This window comes from Artibeus jamaicensis, unplaced genomic scaffold, assembly GCF_021234435.1.
Source record: "Artibeus jamaicensis isolate MK-2021 breed Jamaican fruit bat unplaced genomic scaffold, CSHL_Jam_final scaffold_1019, whole genome shotgun sequence".
Taxonomy (NCBI): Eukaryota; Metazoa; Chordata; class Mammalia; order Chiroptera; family Phyllostomidae; genus Artibeus; species Artibeus jamaicensis.
Window position 1 is genome coordinate 15,405,509 of NW_026522025.1, and position 27,620 is coordinate 15,433,128.

A 27,620-nucleotide genomic window follows, 5' to 3' on the forward strand; every position below is an offset into this window, starting at 1 on the left:
CTGGGCTAAGCCTCTGCGGGGCTGCAGCTTGAGTTTCAGGTGTCCTCCTCGGTTTAGCACGAACCGGTTCCCCTCCATCTCGCATCCACTCCAGGGCGCAGCCGGGTTTAGGGCGCCCCCTCTGGGCGGTGACGATGAGTCCTTGACATCCCTTGTGCAGCTTAGAGGACCACGCAGGCACTTTCGGCCTGGGGAGTGGGGAGGGCTCTGTTTGGAGGAGGTCACCCTGGAGACAGGCCGCGGAGTCCAAGGGGCTGCAAGGAAGGCCTGGGAGCAAGGAGCGCCGGTGTCTGCAGTGGAGGAACAGAAGGTGTGGGAGACCCCGGTCGCGGCGCCCTTGCAGCTGTGGCCTTGTGCAGGTGAGTCCGCGCGCCCTTACCGCAGCGCACCCGCGCAGGAGCCTGAGGGAAAAGAGGACTGCAAGTTCGAGCACCGCAGGGACAGAAGAGGGAAGGCCCTGAGTTGAGAAATGGCCGGGGTGCATTGGCCACGACTTCTGTGACGCCTTACTCCTCTTTGCCCCCCAACAAATAAGAAAAGGTCTCAAATTTGGCTCCAATTTGGGAACTGGAAGTGGGTTCTGGTTTCTGGTCACCCTCCCCCACCCTCCCCCCCTGCATGTCTGGGCTTTACTGTGATGCCCAGTGCAGAGCGGTCCAGCCCGGCCTGCTCACCGGCGGCCGAATTCTGCTCAAGTCTTCCAGAGGCCAACCCTGCGACTGCAGGCAGCCGCCCTCTGGGCCTCCAGGTTGCAACTCCAGTCTTCGGGGCAGCCTGGGAAACAGGTGAGAGACGGAGGTGAGCAGATGGAGGTCTGCTGGTGTCCCTTTGGATAGGAACCTGAATGGCCCACTTGTTCTCAGTGTCTTTTCCACCCACATAGACACACTCACACAGGCATGTGTACACATGCAGATGCTCACACTCATCCACACACACAAGCACACACATGTATGCACAGAGATGCTCATACAGGTTCACACACACATTCCGCACATAACTCATCACACACAAAGGTTCACACATACAAAGGCACACACACTCAGGTACACACAGATAATCACTCATTCACACAGATGTGCATACAGAGATGCTCTGGGGCATACCCAGGCACACACTTGTATTCATGTACACAACACTCACACCGATACACACAGTTTCACACACTCATGTGCACTCAAGCTCACATACAGGCACATGTCCACAGAGAGACACACTCAGGCACACACACACAAAGAGTACACACCCTCATACACAGGCACACAGTCACACACACACACAGACCACTGGCTCCCTTCCGAGGACACGATACACCTCTGCCATATTCCTGTGCCCTCAGAACCCTTCCTCTGCCTCTGCCCCGACGCTGGGTGCCTGGGCTGTAGGTCATGTTCTCCGTCCACTGGGCTGCCAGCTCTTCCAGGGCAGAGACGCTGTCCTCGTTCTGTCTCAGTGTTAGGCCCAGTGTCTCCTTGTTAGGGCCCTCAGAGTTACAGATAAAATTATAAAGTAATTGTAACGACTATCTAAATTCATATATAGGCAGTAGGGCAGTCAAGTCTAAGGTCTGGGAGGTCCATTCCTACCACCAGCTTTTAAACAAGCAGTTGTGAGAAGAAGGTAGGTGTTCCAGTAAATTACTGAGTTAAAAGTTCTGTTTACTCTTTACAAAGTAAATCATGGTTGCTTGAAAAAATACCCTTTGGGGAAGACAGTGAATTTTAATTTTTAAAGCAACAACAACAAATATTAATTAGCAAAACTGTCTCAAGAATAAAAGGGGCAATAAAAATTAGAGATTTCTGGTGTGGGATAATATCTTTCTTTTACACGTGGTTCTCTTTTCTCAATGATCTTAACCTCTTCTGCAGTTTAGCGTCTTTGCTGTGATTTAATATCTGCTTATGTGAAGTAAGAATACTATTGCATAAATAAAAGTCGTCAGGGTCATTATATTTCTAGTTGTATTGTCCAAAATAACAGCATACATTAAAAATCACTCTTAGGGAAACCCCACTTCTCCATTCAAAAATGGTAGAAAAGTAGCTGTGTACTTTATTTAGAATGAATCTCTGTGTTATACTAAGTGACACGATTTCAGATCTTTCATTTGCTGTTTCAACGGGATTTTCTCCCATAGGTTATGATGATGTCAGACATTGCTAAAGACAGAAAGGGTGACTCATTGAAGAAAAGGGAGAGTGTGTCTTCTCTAAGCAGGAAGGAACTTCCTGGGCGCATCAAAGAGTGAGTAACGGAATGTCTAATGACTTAAGTTCAATTATTGAATAAACAGGTTCATAATGTTTATCAGGAGAAAAATAAAACATTTTCTTTGGGAAATAAGATGAGAGAAAATAGACAATACAAGGTTCGGGTCACCTTTTGGGGTCATATTTTTAAAAGGAAAGAGAAAGTAAGAAAACATGTGATATGTTGTTTTCAGGAGCATTTTTCACTATTTGAAAGAGTACCCACCCCCCAAATCATCTGCTGAAAAGAAACACCGTATACAATGTAGACTGGCTACTTCTCATAGTACTTTGAATTCTGATCTTCAGTATTATATAAAGACAAAGTTTTTTTGCATTTTGCAATCAATATATACATATACAATGCATTTAGCATTATTTTATACACATCGTGTAAGGTATTTCCATAGCCATTGTTTGTGTCCTTTTAAGTAGCTGCATAATATTTTGTCGGTTTATAATTCTGGGTTATCTAACCACTGTAGCCAATTATTGGGCATTTGAAGATTGTTTCCATTGTTTGTCTCTTCCAGGGCATAATGCCTCTGCTTGTTTTCTTCCCAGTAGAATTAGTTGGGCAAAACGTAATAACTACATTTTTTGGCTCTTGTTGCATATTGCATTTGGTCTCCTGGAGAGATAAATCAATTTTTTAATATTTTCATGCCATTTCTTTTTGACTGCCATTGAGAAGAAAACAAAACAAATTATTCAGTGCTGAGATCAATTAACTGAGAAAACAGATAACAGACTTTCCTTCTTAACAGTCTCTAAGGGACTGAAGGGTGTGGTGCGTTAGTCCCTCTGGGTGGGAACCAGAGCCAGGGTGTCCTGTGGGACAGAGGCCGGAAGCGCCGGACTAGATTTACATGACGACTCTGAAACCGAATCTTCCCTCTCTCAGAGTGTATGGATGCATGTCCTGCTGGTGTGGCTCAGTGGTTGAGTGATGGCCAGTGAATCATAGGGTCACCAGTTTGATTCCCAGTCAGGGCACATGCCTGGGGTGCAGGCCAGGTCCCCAGTGGTGGGTATGCCAGAGGTAACCACACACTGATGTTCCTCTCCTTCTCTTTCTCCGTCCCTTCCCCTCTCTAAAAAATAAAGAAACAAAATCTAAAAAGAAAGAAAGAAAGAAAGAATGTACTGATGCACTTCTTTAAAATTCCACTTTCTAACCCTGGATGTTTGTGGTTTACAAGTACAATCTCTCTTTTTTATAGACGACAAATATAAAACAGTAGCAATCCTAGCATGTCAGAAGTAAAGCTGGGAGAATGATTAATCTCTGTAACTTTTGCTTCTGACCCTAGCTATTTGGAATGCTATTTCCAATATTTAAGTATAAGAGTTTTTTTAATCCTTACCTGAGGATATGTTTATTAATTTTAGAGAGAGATGAAGGGAGAAAGAAAGAAAAAATCAGCATGAGAGAGAAATATTGGTTGCTTGCCTCCTGTATGTGCCCTGACAAGGGGTTGAACCTGCAACCTAGGTATGTGCCCTGACTGGTAATCGAACCCACAACCTTTTGATGCATGGGACAGTGCTCCAACCAGCTGAGCCACCTGGCCAGGGCCATAACAGTTCTTTTAAAAATTATTTTTAAATAATTGTTAGCTCATATCCAACTTTTTTCAAGAAAATATTTATAATAACAATCTGACATAAATCATGTTCCCATGATTCATGAAAAACAACCTCTACCATCCAAAGATTAAACCATAATCCCTATTTACATAATTTTCATTTACCTCTTCTTTTTCAAAGCAAATTAGAAACTCATATAGAATCAAAACATGGCCCCGTTTGAAGAATTAGAGACAGCTCTTTATTGATGAAATATAAAAAACTAAAGTAACACAAATAACAAAAATAATTTTATCAACATATTAGGATAGATTTCTCACTAATAGATAAATTTATTTTGATATATTACAAAGTAGAAATTTGAACTCTCAAGCAAAACATTCAGAATGGATCCTCTATTAGCACCTTTTCTTACGTAGCACTGTGAACGGGTCCCACGCCCCCTTGTGGTTCGGAGGCCGGTGAGCAGGCTGCCCCCTCCCCCCCCACTGCAGCTGCTGCAGACTTTTCACTGTCTTCATCTTAGGCCAGTCTGCCCAGGAGATTCTCCTCCATGAACAACCCGTCATCAGCTTGTAGAACAACTCTGAAAGCTTAGAGGCTATCAAATGCAGGCATCGTTCTGAAACTGCAATATTTTATGGAAAAGCATATACCTTTCAGTTGAAAGTTATTTCACAACAATTTTTGAGTAGATCGATTTCAGGAGGATGAAGTATACCCTAAAGTATATTGTGGACCTAATACACTATCTGTTTTCATCTCCCAGCATCAGTCTTACTAGGTGGACATCCTTTTTACCATCTTACTGTGAAATAACTGGAGCTCAGGAGTCAAGTGACAATTTAATGACTAGGATACAATCCTAAATCATGAGTGTGGCATATAGCAGAGATTTTCAACCTTTTTCACCTCATGGCACACCTAAACTGATTACTAAAAGTCTGTAGCACACCAAAAATATGTATATTTTTATTCATTCACACCAGATGGCTATTCTTGTGTTGGCTGTTGTCATTTTCTTTATTTGACAATCTAAAGAACTAGAGGTCAGTGCCCCTGACTGAATAGTCAGATATTGCATGTTTTAGGTATTCCTGCAGCACACCCATTGAAAATCGCTGACACAGAAAGTCTACAGATCCTCGCCTGCTTCTCTAGCACCGTCTTCCCCACTGTCCTGCCGCACCTGCTCTCCAGCCACACCCAACTCCCACATTATAGTCCCTCAGCGCCCTGCCTTGCCTCCAGCCATTGCCTGGTGGTGCTTTCCCATGGGACACCCTTATCTGGAATATTTTCTCACACTCTGGCATCCTGCTCTCCCCCTTCAGAACTTAGCTGCATCTCCATCTCTCCAGGAAACTCTCTAGCAACCCACCTACAACCACCTGCCCTCCCACACTGGGTTGGCCACTCTTCCAACTGCTTTCCCTTTCTCTGTGGTGCTGTATTTGGCCGTGTTTTTCTTTCTCTCTCTTTAGATTATAGACTTATTTTCCTTTATAACAGTAAACACACAAATAAGGGGAGCAAAGAAGAGTAGAATGTAGATCTACTAGGAAAGGAGCTTCTTTGGTGTGGTATAAAATCAGCATAGATTTAACCCTATGGTTTCTATGTCTACTGTCTTATACAGTGGTAATTAATACATAACACTGATCCCTGGGCATAATGGATATCCAAGGAGACCCCTGAATTGTGAAAGGAAGATAGAATTTATAATCAGTATAATTATTGTTAGAAGTTTTTTGGGTTGGGTGTTTTTAATCAAATTATGTTTTTGTTCTAATATAATTTTATGTTTTATTTTTAAAAAACATTTTAAGCTGGATCTTATTATCTTAATATAACTGTTAACATGTCACAATTTCTTCATATATGTATCTACATGGTTGTCATCATACTCTGTATTTCTTCTACATAATTAATAGTAATAAGGGCGATAATAGCTGACATTTATTGAGCCCTCACTATGACATCACTTAAGCCTCATAGAATCTCTTACAGAGGATGGCAAACTATGGCTCAAGGGCCAAGTTTAACCTGACACCTGTTTCTGAACAGTTCCCTAGCTAAGTGTGGTTGTTACATGGTGGAAAAAATCCAAAGGAGAGTAATATTTTCTGTTATGTGAAAATAATCGGAAACGCAAATTTCAGTATCCATAAATACATTTTTATTGGAACGTATCCATGCCTTTGTATGTGTATATTGCCTCTGGCTGCTTCACACTAGAACTACAGAGTTGAGTAGTTGCTGTAGAAACCATAGGTCCCAGAAAGCCAGAAAACATCGCTATATGGAATTGTACAGAAACGTTTGCCAACTCTCTATCCCTGCTCTATAAGGTAGATGCTATTATCACCTCCAGTTTATAAATGAGGAAGCATGCCGAGAGGGTGAGCCTCCAAAGCCACAGAATTAGGAAGTGGCAAAATGGGCTTTTGTTTATGGTCAAGTTTATTTGCATTCTTTGAAAAGTGGCGATCTTTGTGTAACTTGCATTGATGAAAGCCTTCTATCATTCACCAGAATGATAGAAACAGAGCTTCTGTTTCCCATCCCCGGGTAAGAGCAGGTACTTACGCTGACATCTTTCTTATTGGAAGCTCAGCCTTCAGCAGCCTTTAGCAGCCTTCAAACAGAATTTGAACAGAGGTGCCATTCTCATGTTCCTAAAATGGACATTGAAGCCTGAGGTTGAGTTACTTTCCCAGGATCATGTGACATGATATCCAGGTTTATTATCTGATCTAGTAGGTCAGGCCTAAGGTTAATGATGAAAACGTTTCTCCTTTGCCTCAGACCAAAATTACAGTGATGTCCTGTTACAACAGCTTTGAATATGGTTCCCACTGGTGGCATCTAACACACATATTCTTTCAGTTATTCATTTATTCAAGTTCTTTGAGCTTGTACTCTGTGTGAATTATTGTGCCTCGCTAGGCATGTAAAGGCGACCGACTGTAGGGTTCCACTCTGGAGAAGCTCATCTTTTAAGTAAACAAAACACCATCTGGTAATTTTTTTCTGTAAAAAATAAAAAAGATTGTATTCATCACTTGATTTGAAATAAATATGTATTGATTCTGAGAACATTCCAGGCACTTGCTAAGTGGAGAACCACACAGAAATAATCCTTGCTTGCATGGTTTACAGTCTGGTAGGAAAGGCAGTAAACAAGTGTGTTTAAATTTACTGAATTCGTTCTACGGTGTGCCATTAAACGTGATGTTACCCAGCCTGTTTCCTCACTGCGATAACTTCTATTGCCAACTAAATCAAACTCAAGCCCCAACAGGATCTCCATGAGATACAACTTCCCCACCAAAGAGAAGTTTAGCAAAACCGAAATGTTCCTCTTCTGAGATTAAACTACAACAATAACTAATATTATGTTGTATGTCTAGATTTTGAAACCATTTCACATACAACATCCACCTGATTCTCATAAAAACCTTGTGGATTAAGAACAGAAGGTAATTTTACTATGTCCATTTATCTCACTGATCACCTTATTTATCTCTGGGGCAGAGCCGAGTTGAACATACCCCCTTATTTCACAGCACACTGTCGCCGTCAGTGTGGGCCAGACCCTGTGTCTGCCCGACTGACCCTCTTCTTCCCATTCTCGCTCCCACTCTCCTCCCCCCATGGGCACCCGTGTTCATACAGGCAGCACCACATACACTACAAGAACACACGTGTACATATTTCAGCACTGTGTTATATACATATATACTCATTTACTTACTGTGTATTATGATATTTTGACATCTTAAAAAAACCTTTCTGAATGGGAGGAAACTGCTCCCCTCTTGGGCTTAACCAATTGTTAATGACAGTCAAGGTCTCCAGCAGGGAATACGCCTTGTACCTTTGATATGCGAACTAACCAATGCAGAGCCAGCCCTCTTCTAACCGTGCCCCCTTGACACACACACCCCACACTGAAGGAGGCAGTATTCCTCTGCCTTCATTCTCCCAGAGCCAGTGCCAGCATCCAGGAACCTCTCCTGTAGCTTAGACTTGGAGCTCCCAGAAATTATTCAGACCAGCCAGTCCTGAGCTGTTTCCCCTGCCTCGCTTGGCCCTTCCCTCAGAAACCCCAGTAAAGGCTCCCTCCCTGGTTCTCCCTTGCCCCTGTCATGCATCCTGACCACCTGGTATTTTTCTATGTGGCCCTACACGACACAGCATGACCCTGGTCTCTAGGACCTATGAGTCTAATGTTTACCAGGGCCTCTCCTCTGTCTTCTTTAGTGGCTGCACCTGACTTGACCATCTCATAAAAGAATACACAGCAAATACTTATCAAAGATAAGCATTTTTGACAACATAAATGGTGTTGTGCTATAAATTTCATTTGTTTTCTCAGCCTCATATATCTCAGTCTACACGTGCATTTTATATATTCATCCATGCAACTATGGCTATCTAGCTCCTCGCTTTTTACTGCTGCATAGTGGTCCTTAACCTCCATCCATCCCACGTGTTCTTATCCTTCCCCGAAGGACGAACACCAAAGGTGGCTTTCACCCCCTGCCAAAGCCCGCAGTACCATGGGGAACATCTTTGTCCATAATCCTTCACTGGCATCTTTGTAAAAGCTGGCCTAGGAAAGTGATCCCAGGTAAAAGCATTCACATTAAGGAAGATCTGAACTGGAGAAATAATCTATAGATGAAGGTGCTTAAATAATAAATATCAATTCCTCTCAAATTAATCTATGAAGTCAACATATCTCAATCAAAACTTATTTGTACCTTTTGAGAAACTCAGCAATTTTATTTTTTTAATATATTTTATTGATTATGCTATTACAGTTGTCTTATTTTTCCCCTTCACTCCCCTCCACCCTGCACACCCTCTCCCACCCACATTCCCCCCGTCCATGTGTCATAAGTTCTTTAGCTTCTACATTTCCTATACTAGTCTCACCATCCTCCTTCCTATTTTCTACCTTCCATTCTACTTATTCTCTGTACCTTTTCCTCCTGTCACTCCCCTGTTGATAACTGTGGTTTTTTTTCTGTTCTACTGTGCTTAGTTTGCTTTTGTTTTTATTTTAGGTGTGGTTGTTAATGATTATGAGTTTGCTGTTATTTTACTTTTCATATTTTTTATCTTTTTGTTCTTAGATAAATCCCTTTAACATTTCATATAATAAGGGCTCGGTGATGATGAACTCCTTTAACTTGACCTTATCTGAAAAGCACTTTATCTGCCCTTCCAACCTAAATGAAAGTTTTGCTGGATAGAGCAATCTTGGATGTAGGTCCTTGCTTTTCATGACTTGGAATACTTCCTTCCAGCCCCTTTTTGCCTGCAAGTTCTCTTTTGAGAAATCAGCTGACAATCTTATGGGAACTCCTTTGTAGGTAACTGTCTCCTTTTCTCTTACTGCTTCTAGGATTCTCTCCTTAATTTTAACCTTGGCTAATGTAATTATGATGTGCCTTGGTGTGTTCCTTCTTGGGTCCGACTTCTTTGGGACTCTCTGAGCTTCCCGGATTTCCCGGAAGTCTATTTCCTTTGCCAGATTGGGGAAGTTCTCCTTTATTATTTGTTCAAATAAGTTTTCCACTTGTTGCTGTTCCTCTTCTCCTTCTGGTACCCCTATAATTCAGATGTTGGATTGTTTAAAGATGTCCTGGAGGTTCCTAAGCTTCTCCTCATTTATTTGAATTCTTGTTTCATCATTCTTTTCTGGTTTGATGTTTCTTTCTTCCTTCTGGTCCACTCCATTGATTTGAGTCCCAGTTTTCTTTCCATCACTATTGGTTCCCTGTACATTTTCCTTTATTTCCCTTAGCATAGCCTTCATTTTCCCATCTAATTTGCAACCAAATTCAACCAATTCTGTGAGCATCCTGATTACCAGTGTTTTGAACTGTGCATTTGATAGGTTGGCTATCTCTTCGTCACTTAGCTGTATTTTTTCTGGAGCTTTGATCTGTTCTTTCATTTGGGCCCTTTTTTTTTATCTTGCGCCTATTACAAATGAGGGGTGGAGCCTCAGGTATTCACCCCGGTGGGACAACTCACATAGCTGTAGCTGCGTTGTGATGCTGTATGTGGGGGAGAGGTCTGAAAGGGAACAATGGCTCTTGCTCCACTCTCTGCCAGATTTCAGTCACTTCTGCTGTTTCCCACAAGCAAATTGGGCTCTTCTGGTGCTGATTCCCACGTGGGTGTGTTTGCATATGTTCTAGGACCCTGTGGGTCTCTCCAACGAGCTCTCCTGTGAGGCTGGGAGTCTCTTCCAGCCCCTCGACTCCACAGGTGTTTTCAGTCAGTGGTTTGAGGCTTTATTTCCCGGCGCTGGGACCCTGGGTTGCATGGTCTGTTGTGCTCCGCTGTTGTTTCTCCCAGTTTATTTGCACGCAAAGGTGGGACCTCCCAGTCCTCAATCCATTGCCTTGCTGGGTCCGCGAGCCACCACTTGCTGGGAGTCCTCTCCACCCGGGTGTCCATCTCCACCCAGGTGCCCATCTCCACCCCTCCTACCAGTCTGAACGAATGTGTCTTTAACTCCTTGGTTGTCGGACTTCCATATAGTTCATTTTTCTGTCAGTTCTGGTTGTTTTTTGGTTTTTTAACTGTTGTTGTCCTTCTTTTGGTTGTGGGAAGAGGCGCAGTGTGTCTACCTATGCCTCCATCTTGGCCAGAAGTCCTCAGCAAACAATATAAAAATTTATAAATAAGAAAAGAATGCTAAGTGAAATAAGCCAGTCAGAGAAGGACAAATACCATATGATTTCCCTCATATGTGAAATCTAACAAACAAACTGAACTAACAAGGAAAGCGGAGACAGACTCATAGATGGAGAATAGATGAAAGCTAGTGGGGGAGGGAGGAAAAAGGACTCATGGACATGGACAACAGTGTGGTGGTTGTGGGGGGGAGAGGGATATAAGGGGCAAAGTGGTCATGGAAAAAAATATGATAAAGATTATATAAAAAGAAAGAAAAGAATTCTAAATAACTAAGTTAACTTTCAAGAATCAATGTAGAGGAAGGATTTTTCCTATCAGATATTCAGATATGCCCACAAAGCTGTAGTAACTAAAAATGATAATAAATGCAGAAATATACAAATTGACCAATGGAACCGAAATTTTAGAAGTAGACCCATAAGTACCCTGGCTGGGTCACTCGGTCGGTTGGAATGTTGTCCCATATGCCAAAAGGTTGCAGGTTCAGTTTCCAGCCACGGCACGTATCTAGGTTGCAGGTTCAATCCCAGGTCAGGGCATGTATGGGGGCAACCCATCAGTCACTTTCTCTCTCTCTCTCTGCTCTCTCTAAAATCAATAAACATATCTTTGGATAAGTATTTTTTTAATTTTTTAAAAAATAGATGCATAAGTATATGAAAATATAACATGTAAGCAACGAGGAAATGATGGATTTTGATAGATTGTATTGGGAGAACACTGGCTCAGCATGTGAAGGAAAATACCTAGTATACATCTCAAACTCAACATTCTCACAACTTAACTCTTTAAATTATGTATGTGCCATGACTGGGGATCAAACCTGCAACCCTGGCATATCAAGACAACATTCTAACCAACTGAGCTACCTGGCCCGGGCCCACAACTTAACTCTTTATCTATGGCACTCCTTCCCATTTATCAGGAAATTCTTCTGGATCAACTTTGAAAATATATCCAGGGCCCGACTCCCGACCACTTCCCTCAACTGCTGCCATCTCTGTCTCAGTCAGTGGATTCATCAGCTGGAGCTGCTGTTAACAAAATGCGTAGACTGGGCGACTTCGACAATAGGAATTTATCTTCTCCCAGTTCTGGAGGTTTAGAGTCTGGAGTCAGGGTGCCAGCAACGTCAGGTTTGGGTGAGGGCCCTCTTCCTGGCGTACAGATGGCCACCTTTCCACCGTGTCCTCACATGGCCGAGCAAGACCCCTGGTGTCTCTTCGTCTTTTGTAAGAAACCAGTTCTGCCTGCTCAGGGCCTCGCACCTGGGACCTCATTTAACCTTAGCCACTCCTTCAAGGCCCCATCTCCAATACACGGGGGGGGTTAAGGCTTCAACACGTGGATTTTAATGAGACACTGCTTAGCCCTTAGCAGTTGCTGTCCTCCCTAGTCTAGATTACTTTTTAAGCTTTCTAACTGCTCACCCTGTTTTTACCCATGCCAGCCTGCAGTCTGTTCTCAGCACAACAGTTGAAGTGATCACTATAAAATATGAAGTGAATCTTGTTATTTCTGTGCTCAGAACTCTCTACAGGATCCTGCTTTATCAGAGTAAAAGCCAAGGTTTTACGAAGGCCGGCAACGTCCTACATGGTCTAGCAGCTACCTGACACCTTGGTAACCCCATCTCCTGCAGCCTGCTGTTTGCCCGCCCGCTCCAGCTACTCCGGCCACCCGGCAGTCCTTCAAAGCACCAGGCAGCCTCTCGTCCCCACGCCTGTGCAAGGGTCGCCCTCCATTGAAGCCTCTTCCCTCAGATACCCACAGGGCTCTTTCCTCCCCTCCTCCCATTCCTTGCTCATGGAATCCTATATAGACCTTAACAGCACCCCCAACCCCATCCGCTTCCCTTCCCTAAGCTCTTCTTTCCTCGGTAGCATTTATCACCTGCTAACATAAAGTATAGTTTACTTATTTAGTATGTTATTGTTCATTGTCTGTTTTTCTCACTAAGTGCCATGAGGGCAGAGATGTTCGTTTTTCTTTTTTTCACCATTGTGTCCCAAGGACCCAGAATACTACCTGGCACATAGCAGTGACTTCAATGAGCATTTTTTGACAGTTGAAGGAATAATTAGTACATTAGCCTAATTTATGAACAAGCAAGTTCTTTTGCTAACAAACAGGTTAGTTTCACAGGTTCGATATGTGTGTTATAATAAGTTCAGAGTGGCTAATGGCTCTTATCTTGTGGACATAAGATGCATTTACAGCAAGCGGAGAAGCGCTTTTTCACATTTTTAAAACAAGGTCTACTTTTACCTCTTTGTTGAATCCTTCCATGGTGCACCTGTGGTGAAAACCTGTAGAGAGAGACCCCACTTCTCTGCAATGATCACCCCAGCACTGCAGAGGCGGCTGTGCTGCCCACACCCTCAGCCTCGCCTCCCTGCCGATTGCGGGGGGCAATGCGACGTTGAAACTACGCATTCCTCCGGGAGTTGCAACGGAAGTTTCAACAGCTGCCATGGACCTTACCCTTACCTTTTCTTGGATGAACATTAGCGCAACAGACTTCAGACACTTTGATTTTCTATTCTATGCACTCAAAAATGGTTCTACTTTGTAGGCAATTGCCTTTCTTAGGTTACCTTCAGTCACATTGGAGCCCGATGATTCATAGGTCCCGTGGTTCATTCTTTGTCCTTTAGAATCATTCCTCCTCTTAAAAATGTATTTCACAAGAACACAGGTCACGTCGTCTTTCTCTTCTCTTTAATTTCTGAAAAAAATATTCTGATTCTTGTTTATACTTTAACTTTTCTCTCAGTAGTTGGATGGGACCGATAATGTCAGTAAAATACCTTAACACAACATAAAAATACAGCAAATTTACTATAGATTAAATGATCATAAAACTAAATTACCTTTCCAGGTAACATAGCTTCTACAGATGGGAGTAGAGTAGGTATGCTTTTGCTTTTAAGCATAACATACATAAAATTGTACGTAGAAACTTTGAGATGGGAAGTTCTTAAGTAAGTGCATTGCGATGCATATTTTATCTTGCTTTCTACATCTTGTTGCTCAAACACAAGAACTGTAATTTTTCTTTGTATTACCAGTACTTCCTACTTTGCCTGCCACATTCTGGGCAAGAAATATTTGTTGAAAGAATAAAGAAAAAACAAAAACAAACAAAAAAGTGCTAATTTGTATCCTGGAGCCTGTTTTTACTCCATGTGCTGTGAAATGTCTCCACTGGGGGGCAGCACCTGACTTTAATAATGAGTTTTAAGGAAAAAGTCATGCTTAAATAACAATATTCAAAATATGTAATTCCAGGTATTTCATGGTAACAAATAAAAGGAAGAGATGATATTCTGACCTTCTTAATCTGCTAAGTTATTGGCCCCAAGGCTGCCTCGGCATTTAAATGTTCTCTTTTACTGCAGTTTCAAAATTCCTAAGCAATAATGGCAGTGAAAATGTCTGGGAATGAATTCTCAATAATAATTACATAGTATTTGTGGCTGGTGAGATTTCAAGAAATAATGTTGCTATCTCTAACAGGCAGAACAAGACATGAGTTCTTGTGTTTATTCTGTGTGGAATGGTCAGCAAGCAAATATTTAAGATGTTTTCAGGAAACTGAATTTCATGGAAGAATAAATATACTCCAATTCCTTAGCTATTTAACTTTTTTAGGTTATGCCCCTTTTCTGTGTAATCAGAACCAGGCTGTTGGTTTAGAATGGCACATTTCCAATCAGTCAAGTACAGCACGCAAGGGTTACTTTTATCTGTGTGGACCAAGTTTAAGCAGCTATTTCTGCATCCAGGTTCATTTCAAGTCTGTCTCAGCAATAGTACACATGATTACAACAAGTATTACCTGAAATTTTCATTGGATTATCTATTGTTACTCTTCTCTCTACAATAACTTTAGTTGATTTGTTCAGTGTTGTGACCCATTTACACTAGGTTTACCATTTTCCTGTATTTACATTTTTTAATTGACTTTCAAGAGGGGGGAGGGGGACAGAGAAAGAGAGAGAGACTGACTGATTTGATGTTCCACTTATTTATGCATTCATTAGCTGCTTCTCGTACATCCCCTGACTGGAGATCAAACCTGCCACCTTGGTGTATCAGGAAAGCACTCTAACCAACTCAGCTACCCAGCCAGGGTCTCCTGCATTTACTTTTAATCTACCTTTTTTCTAAAACTTTACAGCTCTCTTGCATACATTTTGCCAACTGAACTTTTTCTTCATTTATGCCAAGAAGGGGATGACAAACAAATTGCAAGAACATTTTTCACATTGAAAAAAATAACATCAATTAAAGCACACCCTGTGCAATGAGATCATGGCTCTAGAAGAGTTAGTATTATAAATTAGAGAACGGCTGGTCATACATAACTGAAATGCCCCTGCTTGCAGTGTTGTGACATATACTAAATAAATGTATTGTGCCGTGTGTGAAAAATTGGTGATTAAAATAAGTTTTCTCTTTGAACATCTCACATTTCCAATGGCTTCAGTAAAGCTGTCTCTCAATTGAAAATATGTATGTCTTTCTGAGTCAGTATTCTGAATTGACATTTGTCATTCCCAATTTTCAAATATAGGATCTTTCCTATTTCTGAAAATGTACTGACTTCGTGTTCTGGTTTAATGTTAATTGCCCAGATTGAAAGTGTTTTTAATATTTCGTCTTTTTACAAGGAATTAATATCTTATTTTTTCTGTTCACTTTATTCTTCTCTTTACTCTTCTCTCTCCCCTCTTTCAACCCATCTCTTCCTAGTGTTGGAACTATCAGGTTCCAGCTCCAAAAAAATACCATAAATAGGAATTTTTTATAGTATAATTTCTTATAATTTTTCCAGGAAGTTTTGGACATGATCAGCCATCCAAGGTAGAGAAATTGATAGCGTAACCAAATATCTACCTTCTGCATGACAAGAGACAGCAGGCGTACAGCAGAATTCCTGAAACGTCCCTCCCCGAAGCCTTCTGTCCTCCACTAACTAACTCCAAGTTTTGTGTTCCATTACTTGTAGCATCCCACTCCCAAGAAACGAACTCTGGGTCAGTTAGAATTTGAATCAGTTAGAGCTAATGCTTCTTATAATAATAATTAAAAAAACAAAAACGGTGACTTAAACCAAATAGAAATACATTTTCTCCTACATAAGAAATATGTAGGGGAGGAGTTCAGGGACCTAGACATCTATTTTTCTGATCTGTAATCTATAATATCACCTCAAGACCCAAGATAGTTGCTGAACTCTTGCCATCATTACCATATTCCAGTCATCACAGAGGGCTTCTCTTGATTGAATTAGTTCTTTTTTTTTTTTTTTTCCGAGAGAGAGAGAGAGGGGAAGGGAAGGAGAAAGAGTGGGAGAGAAACATCAATGTATGGTTGCCTCTCATGCGTCCCTTGCTGGGAACTGGCCTACAACCCAGGCATGTGCCCTGACTGGGAATCGAACCGCAAAACTGTGGTTCGCAGGCCCGCGCTCAGTCCACCGAGCCATGCCAGCCAGGGCTGAATTAGTTCTTTTAAGAAAGCTCTTTCAGAACTTCCACCCAAAACTTTCACTTACATCTCATTGGCTCCCAAGCCCCATGGCCCCAACAGCACCACAAAAGTCTAAGATTTTGTCTTTAATTTAGAGAGAAACATTCCTACAAACTTAGGGTTCTGTTATAAAGGAAGGAAAAAAGGAAGGAAGGCAGGCTAGCAGGGTTTTTGTGTCATTTTACTTTGTTCTTACAATGACCCTACACATGATTACCGTGGAAATAAAAAGACACTGAATGAAATTATCTTCAGTAAATCAAAAAGTCACGGCAGAAGTTTCTATTTGCACACAGTTTTCAGCCAATGGGGGATTTAAGCTGTCCTTTGACACCAATTTCATACTGAAAATATTATAAACCTGTGAATATCAATTAAGTAACATGGTAAGACCAAAGCAATCGTGAGGACTGTTTGTAAAAATCTTTATTTGCTTTTTAATCTTTGTCTTCTAATCCTGCTGGCTTGTACCAACTCCACTTCTTTTTCTGTGAGTTTTTAGTATGGTATTCAGTAAGAAAGAAATAGCGTATTTTTTAATTAATACCTTCTTAATGTGTGTGCAAGTCTTCATTGCAATAACTCATTTTTCAGGTAGCCATTACTCCTATTTCTATTCTGTCAGATACAACTCTGTCGCTGAGAGGTAAATGGGATATTTGAAATAAGTTCGCCTTTCCTACATGTATGAAAGTAAGCCTTTGCATTGGTTCCCAGCATCTCTGAAATGGGTAGAATAGTGACCTTTTACTTCTAAGAGTATTGTGCAGGTAAGATAAGATCATCATAGGAAATGTTTTGCAAAGTTAAAGGTAGCATTTATAATATTGGGACAGGCTGGCTTATCTTAGAATCAAGGGTCGTATGCGATGCTGGGTGTTCTCAGCAGAAGCCTTCGTCTCTGGCACCGCCCACAACACCTGCAGCCAGTGTAACCAAACGGGCTGGTTGCTACTTCAAAGGGCAGCAAAAAATTGAGGACAGCAGGTGCTACAAGAATAAAGACTCAATCACTAATCCAGAAATCCATCGTGAAAAGGCAGCCGTAATTTCTTGCACCACCTTCTTGGGCTGGGTGGGTAAACCTTAATTTATTGTGTAAACTCTATTGTATTAAAGGATTTTTAAAATATATGTTACCCGTGATTGTCTTAAAACATATTTTTGCAAGAAGCTCACTGATTCCAAACAGTTGAGAACGAAGTGTGTTAAACTCCTCGAAGAAGAAGATAAAATCCCAGAAGATTAAGAACAAATATCTCTTTCTCATTTAACTAAAGCAAAAACACAGTCTGCTTATAAAAGTGGTCACTCCAAAAACACACACAAACTATCATATCTCCTCCTTTGAAATGACATCTGGCTCAACCCCCATTTCCACAGGTGGAGAGGGCTGGGGGCAGAGCATTCCGGGACTGCCACTGGTGGCAGCTGGGTCGCCTCTGAATTAAGTCGAATTAAGTAGCGCCTGGGGGACATAGGGGCTCCTCTTGAATTGGGTCTCCTGTGCAGCACCTGGATAAGCTTATATTGCCTTGGTAACCAAGCCTAAACCCTTTCTTAACGTTGAAAAGGGTGATTGATGCTTATTGATTTACGATAGTTTGGGTGAATTGTGGTTTCTCTCCCCACGCAGACGAGTGTCTTGTTTTTCTTTTTTCTGCTAAAGGGATTTGTGAGGGACATAGAATAGAGCACTCTTTACAACCCCCTTTTGTATACAGAGTGGTTTCCCAACACGTTAAGCTTTCTTCCACATGCACTCCCCATTTCTCTTCTGTGAGCTCCGTCCACTTTGAGGAGAACCTTTTTGTCCCTGCTAGAGAGGCAGTTCTCAATGGCTTTTGAAATGCGGATTTTGTTGCATTGCCCACAGGCCAACCCGGCACACTTTCTTAACAATCGAACGCCCCAAGCACTGCACTGGGCTTCGAACACTATACTGAGACCTCCTCACACTTCAGTGTTTCTCAAATGGTTTATACAGATCACCAGGATGTCTAGATGGGACTGGCTTGAAATTTTTTAGAGAAAATTTTACCTTGGTAACATTTTTGCTGAAAGCAACGTTGTGTTTTATTATTGTTGTTGTAATAACTATTGCAATTTGTTTTCTTCCTTGCTTTTAGCTCTCTGAGTACTGTGTCTTACATGGACGAACCTAGCCAGTGTGATGCTGCCTCTCGCCTTACAGTTCAGGTGGAAAACACCTATCATCTCGGTGTGTTATTTTATCATTTGCTTTTATCATAAACTTCTAATTTCCTGAATGACATTTACTTAAGCTAATATCTGCTAATCTGGCACTATCTTCAATGCTAGTACATTGCTAGGGATCTTAATGAACTGAGTGATTTGATGCTGCTTTGATGCCTTCCATTTTTTTACATATCATCGCCCCAAACTTTATTGCTTTCAGAGGGTTCTTTACGTCTTGAACTCTGCGGCACTGAGGCTGCAGGTCTCCATGGGCGGGAGGTCCAGGTCTCTCCCCAGGGAGCAGTCTGTCTCCATGGAGATAGCTGGACAGAGAGCACCTTGGCAAGACCTGGGGACGAGCTTTTCTCAAGGAAGAATCTCGAGATACCCCCTCACCCTTGGGGGCTGAGGCTAGGAGGCCCCCAACCCCAACAATTCACAGTTGATTAATGCTACATGAGTCCTAATCAGCTTCCCCCACCCCCAAGAGGCTGGACTGAGCCAATAGGGAAAAATGGAGGGGGGCATCTTAAAGAAATATGGGGGGTTGAAAGGGTCACATGTGGAGACAGGTCAAGTCTGGATCCCTTCACCCCATCTCCTGGGCTGCTTGTGCTCATGCAGAACTACTGACCTGCTCTCCTGGAGGCAACCGTGAAAATGCTTTGAGGTCACCAGAAGGTGAAGTGCAGCTGGCAGGGCCCCCGTGACCAGGGAAGGGAGGGTCAGTGTGGGCCTGATGCCCGTGCTGCGTCTTGGAAAGCCAGGGTGCAAGACACTGAAAGCCGCAGCTCAGGGAGAAGTAACACCTACATCTACATTAGTCCTTCCCACCTAGCACGCCTTATCCTCAGAAGGTCCCTGTCAGGAAGAACTCACATCACCCACCCTTCCCTTTTCCAGATGAGGGAGCTGCGTGCCAGCTTGTCGGGGGCAGAGCTGGGCCTGCAGTCGGGGCTCGGTGCTTGCTGATCTGGGGAAGATTTGTGGCCAACAGCAAAGGAGTCCGTGCTTGGGGACTGAGAACCATATCACGTAAACACTTGTCTTTGTTCCTTAGCCAAAGCTGAGTTCAGCACAGGACCCGTGTTGCAACACCCGGCGAAGTGTCCTGCATTCTCCCATGGTCAGGCATTCTACCTTCCCTGACTCTGAACAGTTCCTGCACCTAAAAGGAGTCCGATGGCCAGGCAAGGGGGTCAGAGGGCCCCCTATTTACCCAGGGGGGACTCCCCTTTGCCTGGCCCTCTACTGGACCTGGGGGTGGGTCTTTAGACACTTGACTCCTGACGCTGCTTTAATTTTTTTCCTCTGCAAAATGGGGCCAACTCCCATCGCCTACTTTTCTCTGTCCTTGTTTCCTCAACACCAGGCCCCTCCCCGGAGGCACTGACACGCACTCTTGTCACGGAACTAAGGAGTTCACTGAGTATTTGGGGGTCACCTTGGGGAGCTGTTTTATATATACTTGAAATGAAGCATATATTTACAATTTGAAATAAAAGAGGTATGCATGCAAGTTTTATCCAACCAAACCAACCAGTGCTGTGGCCGGGTGGGGGGGGGAGAAAGCCTCGCAGGCAGAGGCGGGTGATTTCTAGTCCCCTGTTGACAGGTGTTTATCCCTCCAGCCGAGGCTTTAGATCTTTCAAAACAAAGATTGCTGCACCTGCCCCTGTGCTCCCCGGGGGGTTCGCAGTGACTATCTTTTCCCATGGATGTTTCCTCATAGACCTACTTGTTTTCTCTAAGTGTGTACCTGCCCACTATTATCTGAATAGATATGTAATTACTGCTATATAGAAATTCCACAGAGGCTTTGCCAATGACCAGAGGAAGACTCCGTGGGCCAGAGTGGTTCCACCTGTGACAGGTAACCTCAAGAAAATTACAGACCATCAGCGCGTCCTGTTAGGCCTTGTAGTGAGTTTGCTACAGTAACCCCCAAAGACTACATGGATTGCGAGGCTCCGTAATTAGTCAGTCTACTGGTATTTTCACAGTGCTACGGTTAGACAGCTAATGTTGCTGCCATCCAGTATGCTTTTATGCTACTTCTGGTGACCTTACCCAGTTTTGGAGGGGAACCCATCGTGACCACGTTGGGTCCATGACGTTCTGCTGAAGCTGACACTGGCCTCAGAGACATAACAGTGACTGATTCTGGGGTGGCATAGAACCCTTCGACTGGCCAAGTCCATCAAAGCCTCCGTATTCAGTTCAGGAAACATTGTTTCAGCTGGTGAAGACGGAGATCAGGCCCTGAAACCTGAAAGAACGTAGGCGTTCTGGCAGCTGTTGCTCTCTTGCCCTCACGTGAAGCCTGAGATGGAGAAAGAACTAAACCCTGGTGTCATCGTTTGAGTCCTGGATCCCAAGTACTCTCCGCCGTCTTAGTGAGGCAAGCTGAGTTTGGGTGAGGTTGTCGCCACTTATAACGGAAAGATCTTAGCCATTCAGTGCCTATGATTCCAGGCTCTGCATAATGAACGGGCTGGGATCCGATTTCAATAAGATAAAGGAGCTGAAATAGAAAGTCAAGTGTTTCTTTTTTCTAAGATATATTTTCATAACTTATTTCCTCAGATAAACAATCTAAATTGTCTCATCAGTTCTAGCAGTAATGGGTGTTGAAACAGGTTAGAAAAGTAATTTTCCGAATACCTTAGTGTGTGTGTGAGTGTGTGCGTGTGTGTGTGTATATATATATGTATGTATATATACACATATATATACATATATATAATAAAATTATACATAGTATTTTAATTTTTTGTAAAAGGTCATGTGAATTATTCTCTTAAGATTAAAGTTTTTGCTTGAAATACATTTTTAAGCTATGTTATTAAAATATATTCAACTAACATCTCATTAAAACCAAAAACATATTTCAGCTTCTACTTTGGGTTTGTTTTGTATCTGAAAGCTACTCTATGGGCCTTTGGTAAAGATGTTTTATATACACAAAATGCCCTACTGACCAGAATAGTGTGGGACGGGAGGGGCAATCATCAATCACCAGCATTATGGTGTGTAATTTTTTGCATTCTATCCAATAATATTTGTATCATCTAAACATATCTTAAATGTTCAGCATATTTGTCCTCCTTTTATCTGAGTAATTATAGCCACCAAGAATGAATGTAAATGTATTCAGCCATGCACTATGAAAAATAGAGACATTTATTGAAAAAGATACAAGATACAAGAAACATTGTATGTATAAGAAAACATGAATGTAAATTAATGAAGGAAAATGGGGAATGGAAAAAATGAAAGTATATTTCTTATAATATTATAATGACCATTTACATTTGCTCATTAGTTACTGAAACATACATGTAGAAAAATACAGGCTATAGGATCCAATGTATTTGAATTTGAATACTAGTTCTGCTAAAACTAAATAAATGATGTTCAAGCAAGGCATTCGGTATCCTTGAATCTCAGTTTCTTCATCTGTAAACAGGAATAATCCACATATCATAGGGATACTCTGAGAATTAAATGCTGTAATGTATTTAAATTGCTTCTCTATTCATTATGTTACTGCTTTTCAAAATGACTGACTCTGAGACTTTACCTTGAATCACTAGGAAGAAAAGCCCTCAGTGACATCCAATACAATTTTCTATTCTCCAGAAGACTTGTTTTGGAGCAAAGACTAAAGAGGGTGCTTGATTCTTGAAAAACACTGACTGTGAGCACCGAGTCAGGTGTGAGTTACCGGTGGCCACGCGCATGGCCACGCGGAGACAAGGTGCCTGCCTGAAAACGAAGCCAACACAGTGAAAAATAGAACTTCAGGATGAAGAGGAAGGGAGAGAATTCAGCTCTTGAATTCAGCGTTTGAATTCAGCTTCCACGAGACAGTCGGGCCCTGTCACGAGATACTGCCTTGGACGGAGCCTCGGAGTCTCTCAGCACTGACTCTGCCCCACTGTGCAGAGGCCTCCCTTCCTCCCTACTCACAGCCTCGCCGATATTGCTGCTTTCTCAAAGCACAAGCGCTCCCCCATCCTCCCTCAGAATGAGGTGACAAGAACAACAATAATGTATGAGGCTTGTCCAGAAAGCATCCAGCCATGCACTATGAAAAATAGAGACATTTATGGGAAAAGATACAAGATATAAGGAACCCTGGACATAGGACAGTGACGCCTCAGTCCCCTTCAAAGTAGGCATCTTGGGACCTCACACAGTTACGGTCGCCATCAGCTGCCCAGTTGTATTTTCCTGAGTCTCACAGATGCTCTGAAATCTACGAGACTCAGGGAAGCCTTTCAAAGATGGTTTTAGTTTTGGGAAAAGCCAGATGTTCCAGGGTGTCAAATCTGGGCCGTAAGTGGGGTGAGTCACCTGAGTGATTTGCTGTTTTGCCAAAAAAACTCTACAGGAACAGGTTCATTATGGTGATGAAGCAGCTAATCACCAGTTGCCTATAGCTGCAGCCTTCTGAATCATCCAAATAGTTTCCGTGGAGGAATGTTCAAGCTTAATGCAAAATTTGATGGAGATTCATTGTTCTACTTGCTCAGTCATTTTAGTATGATGGCCACACAATACACCTGTTCACTTAGTGGCATCTACCTCCCCCACTGACTAGTACAGTGAAGGCGTCATTGTTCATGCCTGTGCATTCCAGTCCCCTCTCCTTGGCTGCCAGGTTACACTGGTGTTGTGCAAACCATTCTCATTATATTAACAATGGCTGGACTTTTTCTGTACAAACGTCATGTATCTAATGAGTGGTTTTGTGTAAGTGCTTGTAAGCACTTTAAATAGTTTACCTCATTTACCCCTAACAAAAAATAATGTGGAAATTCTTATTACCTCAATTTGAGGAAGCTGAAGCACAGATATATTAACCAAATTTTTAGCTCTTCTCTATTAAATCTATTTTTATTGACAAGCTTTTCTTTCTTTCTTTCTTTCTTTTCTTTCTTTCTTTCTTTCTTTCTTTCTTTCTTTCTTTCTTTCTTCTTTCTTCCTTTCTTTCTTTCTTTCCTTCTTTCTTTCTCGCCTTCTTTCTTTCTTATTCATCTGATCTTCAGGTCCTTAATTTTTGACTTCCAAAACAATTTTTTTCTCCTAAAGAAAAAACAATGTTCAGAAAAAAGAAAAGAAAAGAAAGCTTTGGCATTCACATCAGTCGACTCTGAAAGTAGCCTCAGGGGCGTATTTGAGAAGTCAAAGGCTGAACACTGATTCTTTCCCTGGCTTCGCTCCTCAGCACCCCTGCCCGAGCAAGGAAGGCAGTGCTGATTCTGGCTGCACAGGGGAGAGTCACATAGAAGCAAGAAAAGTTCATTCCTGTACTTCAAAATATCTTCAGAATAGAACCTGCTTAATGAGATTTTAAAAAAACTAAGTGAAGCGCCAGAAGGACATTGGTGCAGCTGAGCAACAGGAGCTTCTAGAAACTGGGACCGGAGAGCCACCAGGATTCTCCCTTCCCGGCACCGCACTGCACGCTCCTCCCGCCCTGAGGAACTCGGCCTCCAGCGTTGCTCACGGCCACATCATAACTTTGCCACACAAAGAGCCTGACATTTTCTTTCTCCTTAGTTCCAGTGTGAAATAAAAATTCCAGGAAAGGACTAATTGGCCTGGCCTGGGGCAAGGGCCGCTGCTGGGTCCGTCAAACTTGCTCCTGGAAAGGGAGGTGCTGCTCCCAGAGGACAGGCAGGTGTTCGAGGCCGACAAACACCTGCGCGGAAGGAATGCACCACTTTGGTAAGGGAGCGATGCCCGTGGTCACCCTAACGCACGACTAGATCAAGTTTCATGTGAGGGATGAAGGTCACAGAATGTACGTGGGACATGAGTACTTGTTAGGAGGGAGTGAAAAAGAGAAGTTTAGTCCAAACTTGCAATATTTTAGAATTTCTTAAATAGGAAGGGGGAGAATCACCCCCAAAATTAGCCTCATTTCACTAGAATCTCTGAGCAGAAATCTGAAAGATCCACAGAAAGCCACCGCAGGGCTGCCAGGGACTGGTGCTCTGCCTTTGACCCCATGAGGCAGGAGTAATGGGGTCCATCCGCCCACAGGCAGGTAACTGCTTACGTCTGTCCTGTAGAGCAGAGACTCCTGCCCACTAAATATTGGGATCGGTCATCTCACTCATTGTATCGGATGACTCTGTTTTACATGTCCAGATTCGTTCCCTACACTAATATAAATTTAACTGAACAATTTCTATATAATCATCAAAATTAAAATACTACTTACTGAGCCTCAGGAGGCTGACTCGACGCAACTATAACCATGGGCTGTAACTGTCTGGTTAAGTTCAGCCAATGGGAAACTTCAGTAGGGAGTCACAGCGTGGAGGGAGTGTGAGCTAGGTATTTAGTCCCCACCCTGGCTGTGGGTTCATGTCAGGCTGTTTTCATCCATCCATAGAAGGACACAAACTGCTCCGAAGGGAGTCTACTTCACATGCCTCTTGTAGGACCTCGTAAGAGTTCCTCCATCAGATCCCTGGAGCCTGGGGTAGGGTGAGGGCAACACCCTCACTCTCGCCAGCCAAGAGGTCGTTTCCTTTGTGACTTCCTGTATCCTGCTCCGGCTTCTCTCAGTGGTCTCTTTATTACAGATCCTCTTGGAATTGCCTTGAGTGTGTCCTGTGTTCCCTTAGGCCCTGACTGATACAGTAGTTAAAAATCAACACTTAACAGATTCTGATGACTACTACTTAAATATAATTCTTGATCTCATTCCTCTATCTGTATCAATTCAGCAAATAGTGGTTGAGTCTCTGTGCTCCAGGGCCTGCCTGGACACATGTGTTGTACCGTGTGGTTACATGGGAGACTATTGGGTTAATATTCCCAGGGGGTACGGGTAAGATTGCCGGATAAAGAAGATCCACCTGAAGCTTCTCTTCTGTATGTGGATGAAATGTGGTTAAGAATGTTGAGTCAGAATAATCTGAGAGTACATCCCAGCTCTGCTAACTGCTTGATTCTGGGCAAGTTACACAATGCATTTCCACCTGTTTTCCCACCTGGGAAATGAAGATAACAGATTCCCCCCAGAGATTTACTGGAAGATTATATAAGGTAATGAATATGAAATTCTTGCAATGCTTAACATGTAGAAAATGCTCAATAAAAGTGGCCATGATCTGTATCATGATTGTTATCTATAAGTGTTTGATTCTATTTTATTTCAGAAATCATATACTAAATGCTTCTTGTGTCTTTCACATTGTATTAGACTCTGAAGAGGATAAAATCTGACCTAGCGTATCATTCCACTGGGAAGGCAGGGAGGTATTGCCTTAGCTGTTAGGCAGATCAGGAGCCAGGATAACACTGGGGGCTTGCTGCATTGGGAGTACAGAGAAGAGAGGAGTGATTTTCAGCTGAAGAGGAAGGAAGGCTACCTGGAGAAGGCTTTTGAGCTGGCCTCGAAACAATGGCTATTTCTCAGATGAACAAGATGGGAAGGGTGTTCTATTTAAAAAGAAGAGCAAGCGCCAATGTACAAGCATCCTTTAGAAGAGAGCTGAAGTCCACAAGACGAGGCAGGCTCCGTGGGGAGAACCGTGATGGTGGGAGAAGAGGCTATGGGTTGGGTGTTTGCTGAACGTTAGGCCTTGCTAAGGGGAGTATCGTAGTAGGAGCTGGGGGGTTCAGAGCAATCCATCTAGTTGCAATGCAGTAGATAGACTGAAGGGGGAGACAGGTGTTGAGACTTGGAAGTCAGTCGTTAACAGTGGAAACTGGGAAGGGAGATACTTGCCCGTGTGAGCCCTCAATGGCTGAGCACACTCTTTAGGTAGTCTGGTAAATGGATGAGTTCATTGTCTTGTCTTCTGCCAGAGAACTGACTGGAAACATAACTACAGCTACTTCTTTCCTTAAATGAAGGCCACATGGAAGATTGACTGTCTCTTCGTGTTTCAGTACTCTTGATTAGCCAATGAGGTGGGTGGGGATAATATGAAACAACTTCTTAGAAAGGAATTCTGTCTGTATTTTCAGGCCCTAGCAAACATTTTCCTGTGGCTATTGTCAATCATATTCTGAAGGATGTGTTAACTAACTCTCTGCAAGAAGAACAATATGAACCAGAGCTCTGCAGACAGATGACTAAAACGATTTCTGAGGTAATGTATGATTTTGCCTAAAGTGTTAACTGTAACTAGAGTATTTGCTGAAAAGCACAACCCCCTACTTTTTGAAGGAGGCAATTAATTTGCAGTAGCAGGAAAAAATTTGCTTATTTATATTTCATTTTATTAAAATATTTATTAGGTCATATTCTATGTGCGTGTAAAAAGCCTTTGTCTAAAACAATCATTATATACATCATTTACATGTTTTTTTGTGTTAAAAATGTATAAAACTGCCCATTTATTTTAAAAAATCATTATAAAAACTAAAATATTTTAATGATCATGTCTCTCCACCAAGGCAGCTTCAATGGCCACCAACCACAGACATATAAATGCATTTCCATTTTTATCAACTAAGATGCTGGCACTCCCTCAAGTCTTCTCTGCTTGCTTTTTTATAACAAAGTCTTTAATAAACATGTATGATTAATCATATTGCAGGGGACTCCAGATATATGGGCTCTTAATGAGACGTGAACCGGATGGCATAACACTAATGCCAACATCTCTTGAAGGGAAACCATCTTAACAAGATTTTCAAAAAATGTGATAAACCTATTCAATTCTGCTTTCTGGATGATAGTTTTTTTCAAGTGCCTTAGAAAATGTAGATTTATTGCTGGTGCTATTACTTTGCCCCTAAATGTCCTATCTTGTGAGGACAGTCCTTGAAGCAAATCACAGTTGTGGCTCTATAACAGTTATTGAAAGTACCTGCAGTGGATTATACCATTTTCCTGAATCAGATACACTATATTTGTGACAAAGATTGATATTCTTAAGTTTCAGTGTAGGTATAGTAAATGAGAGCCTTTTTTTCCTTTTAAATTCTAGGTCATTAAAGCGCAGGTGAAGGGCTTGCTGATCCCACGGTATAAGCTGATAGTGATTGTTTACATCGGGCAACTGAGCGGCCAGAGCATCCTCGTTGGGAGCCGGTGCCTCTGGACCCCGGAAAGTGATAACTTCGCATCTTATGTTTTTAGAAATTCTTCACTCTTTGCTCTTGCAAATGTCTATGCAGTTTACTTTGAGTAACTGAAAATAAGAAATCTAGTATTACTGTTTTAAATCAAGAAATAGGCTATACCTAAGTGCACACAAGTTTTACTGACTAAAAGTTTTAGAAAGAAACGCTGATACTTCAAACAATGGGAAGATTTTGGATTTTCTTTGTACTTTTGTAAAG

The 27,620-nt window shown here is 42.3% G+C and overlaps 1 protein-coding gene across 1 annotated transcript; it reads left to right on the forward strand.

Annotated features, from left to right (window-relative positions):
- Positions 1–171: 171 nt before the first annotated feature.
- On the forward strand, positions 172–27,620 carry DYNLT5 (dynein light chain Tctex-type family member 5). The gene is made up of 5 exons (XM_053655551.1): positions 172–359; positions 2,141–2,247; positions 18,233–18,324; positions 26,298–26,422; positions 27,266–27,620. Exons 2-5 carry the CDS (start codon positions 2,144–2,146, stop codon positions 27,467–27,469), a joined length of 525 nt encoding a protein of 174 aa, XP_053511526.1. The 5' UTR covers positions 172–359; positions 2,141–2,143; the 3' UTR covers positions 27,470–27,620.

Excerpts from the sequence above, each read along its gene's own strand:
- DYNLT5 (XM_053655551.1), top strand. The coding sequence starts at position 2,144 with ATGATGATGTCAGACATTGCTAAAGACAGAAAGGGTGACTCATTGAAG. Across the intron at positions 18,325-26,297 it reads GGAAAACACCTATCATCTCG|GCCCTAGCAAACATTTTCCT; the intron begins GTGTGTTATTTT and ends CTGTATTTTCAG. Across the intron at positions 26,423-27,265 it reads TGACTAAAACGATTTCTGAG|GTCATTAAAGCGCAGGTGAA; the intron begins GTAATGTATGAT and ends TTTAAATTCTAG.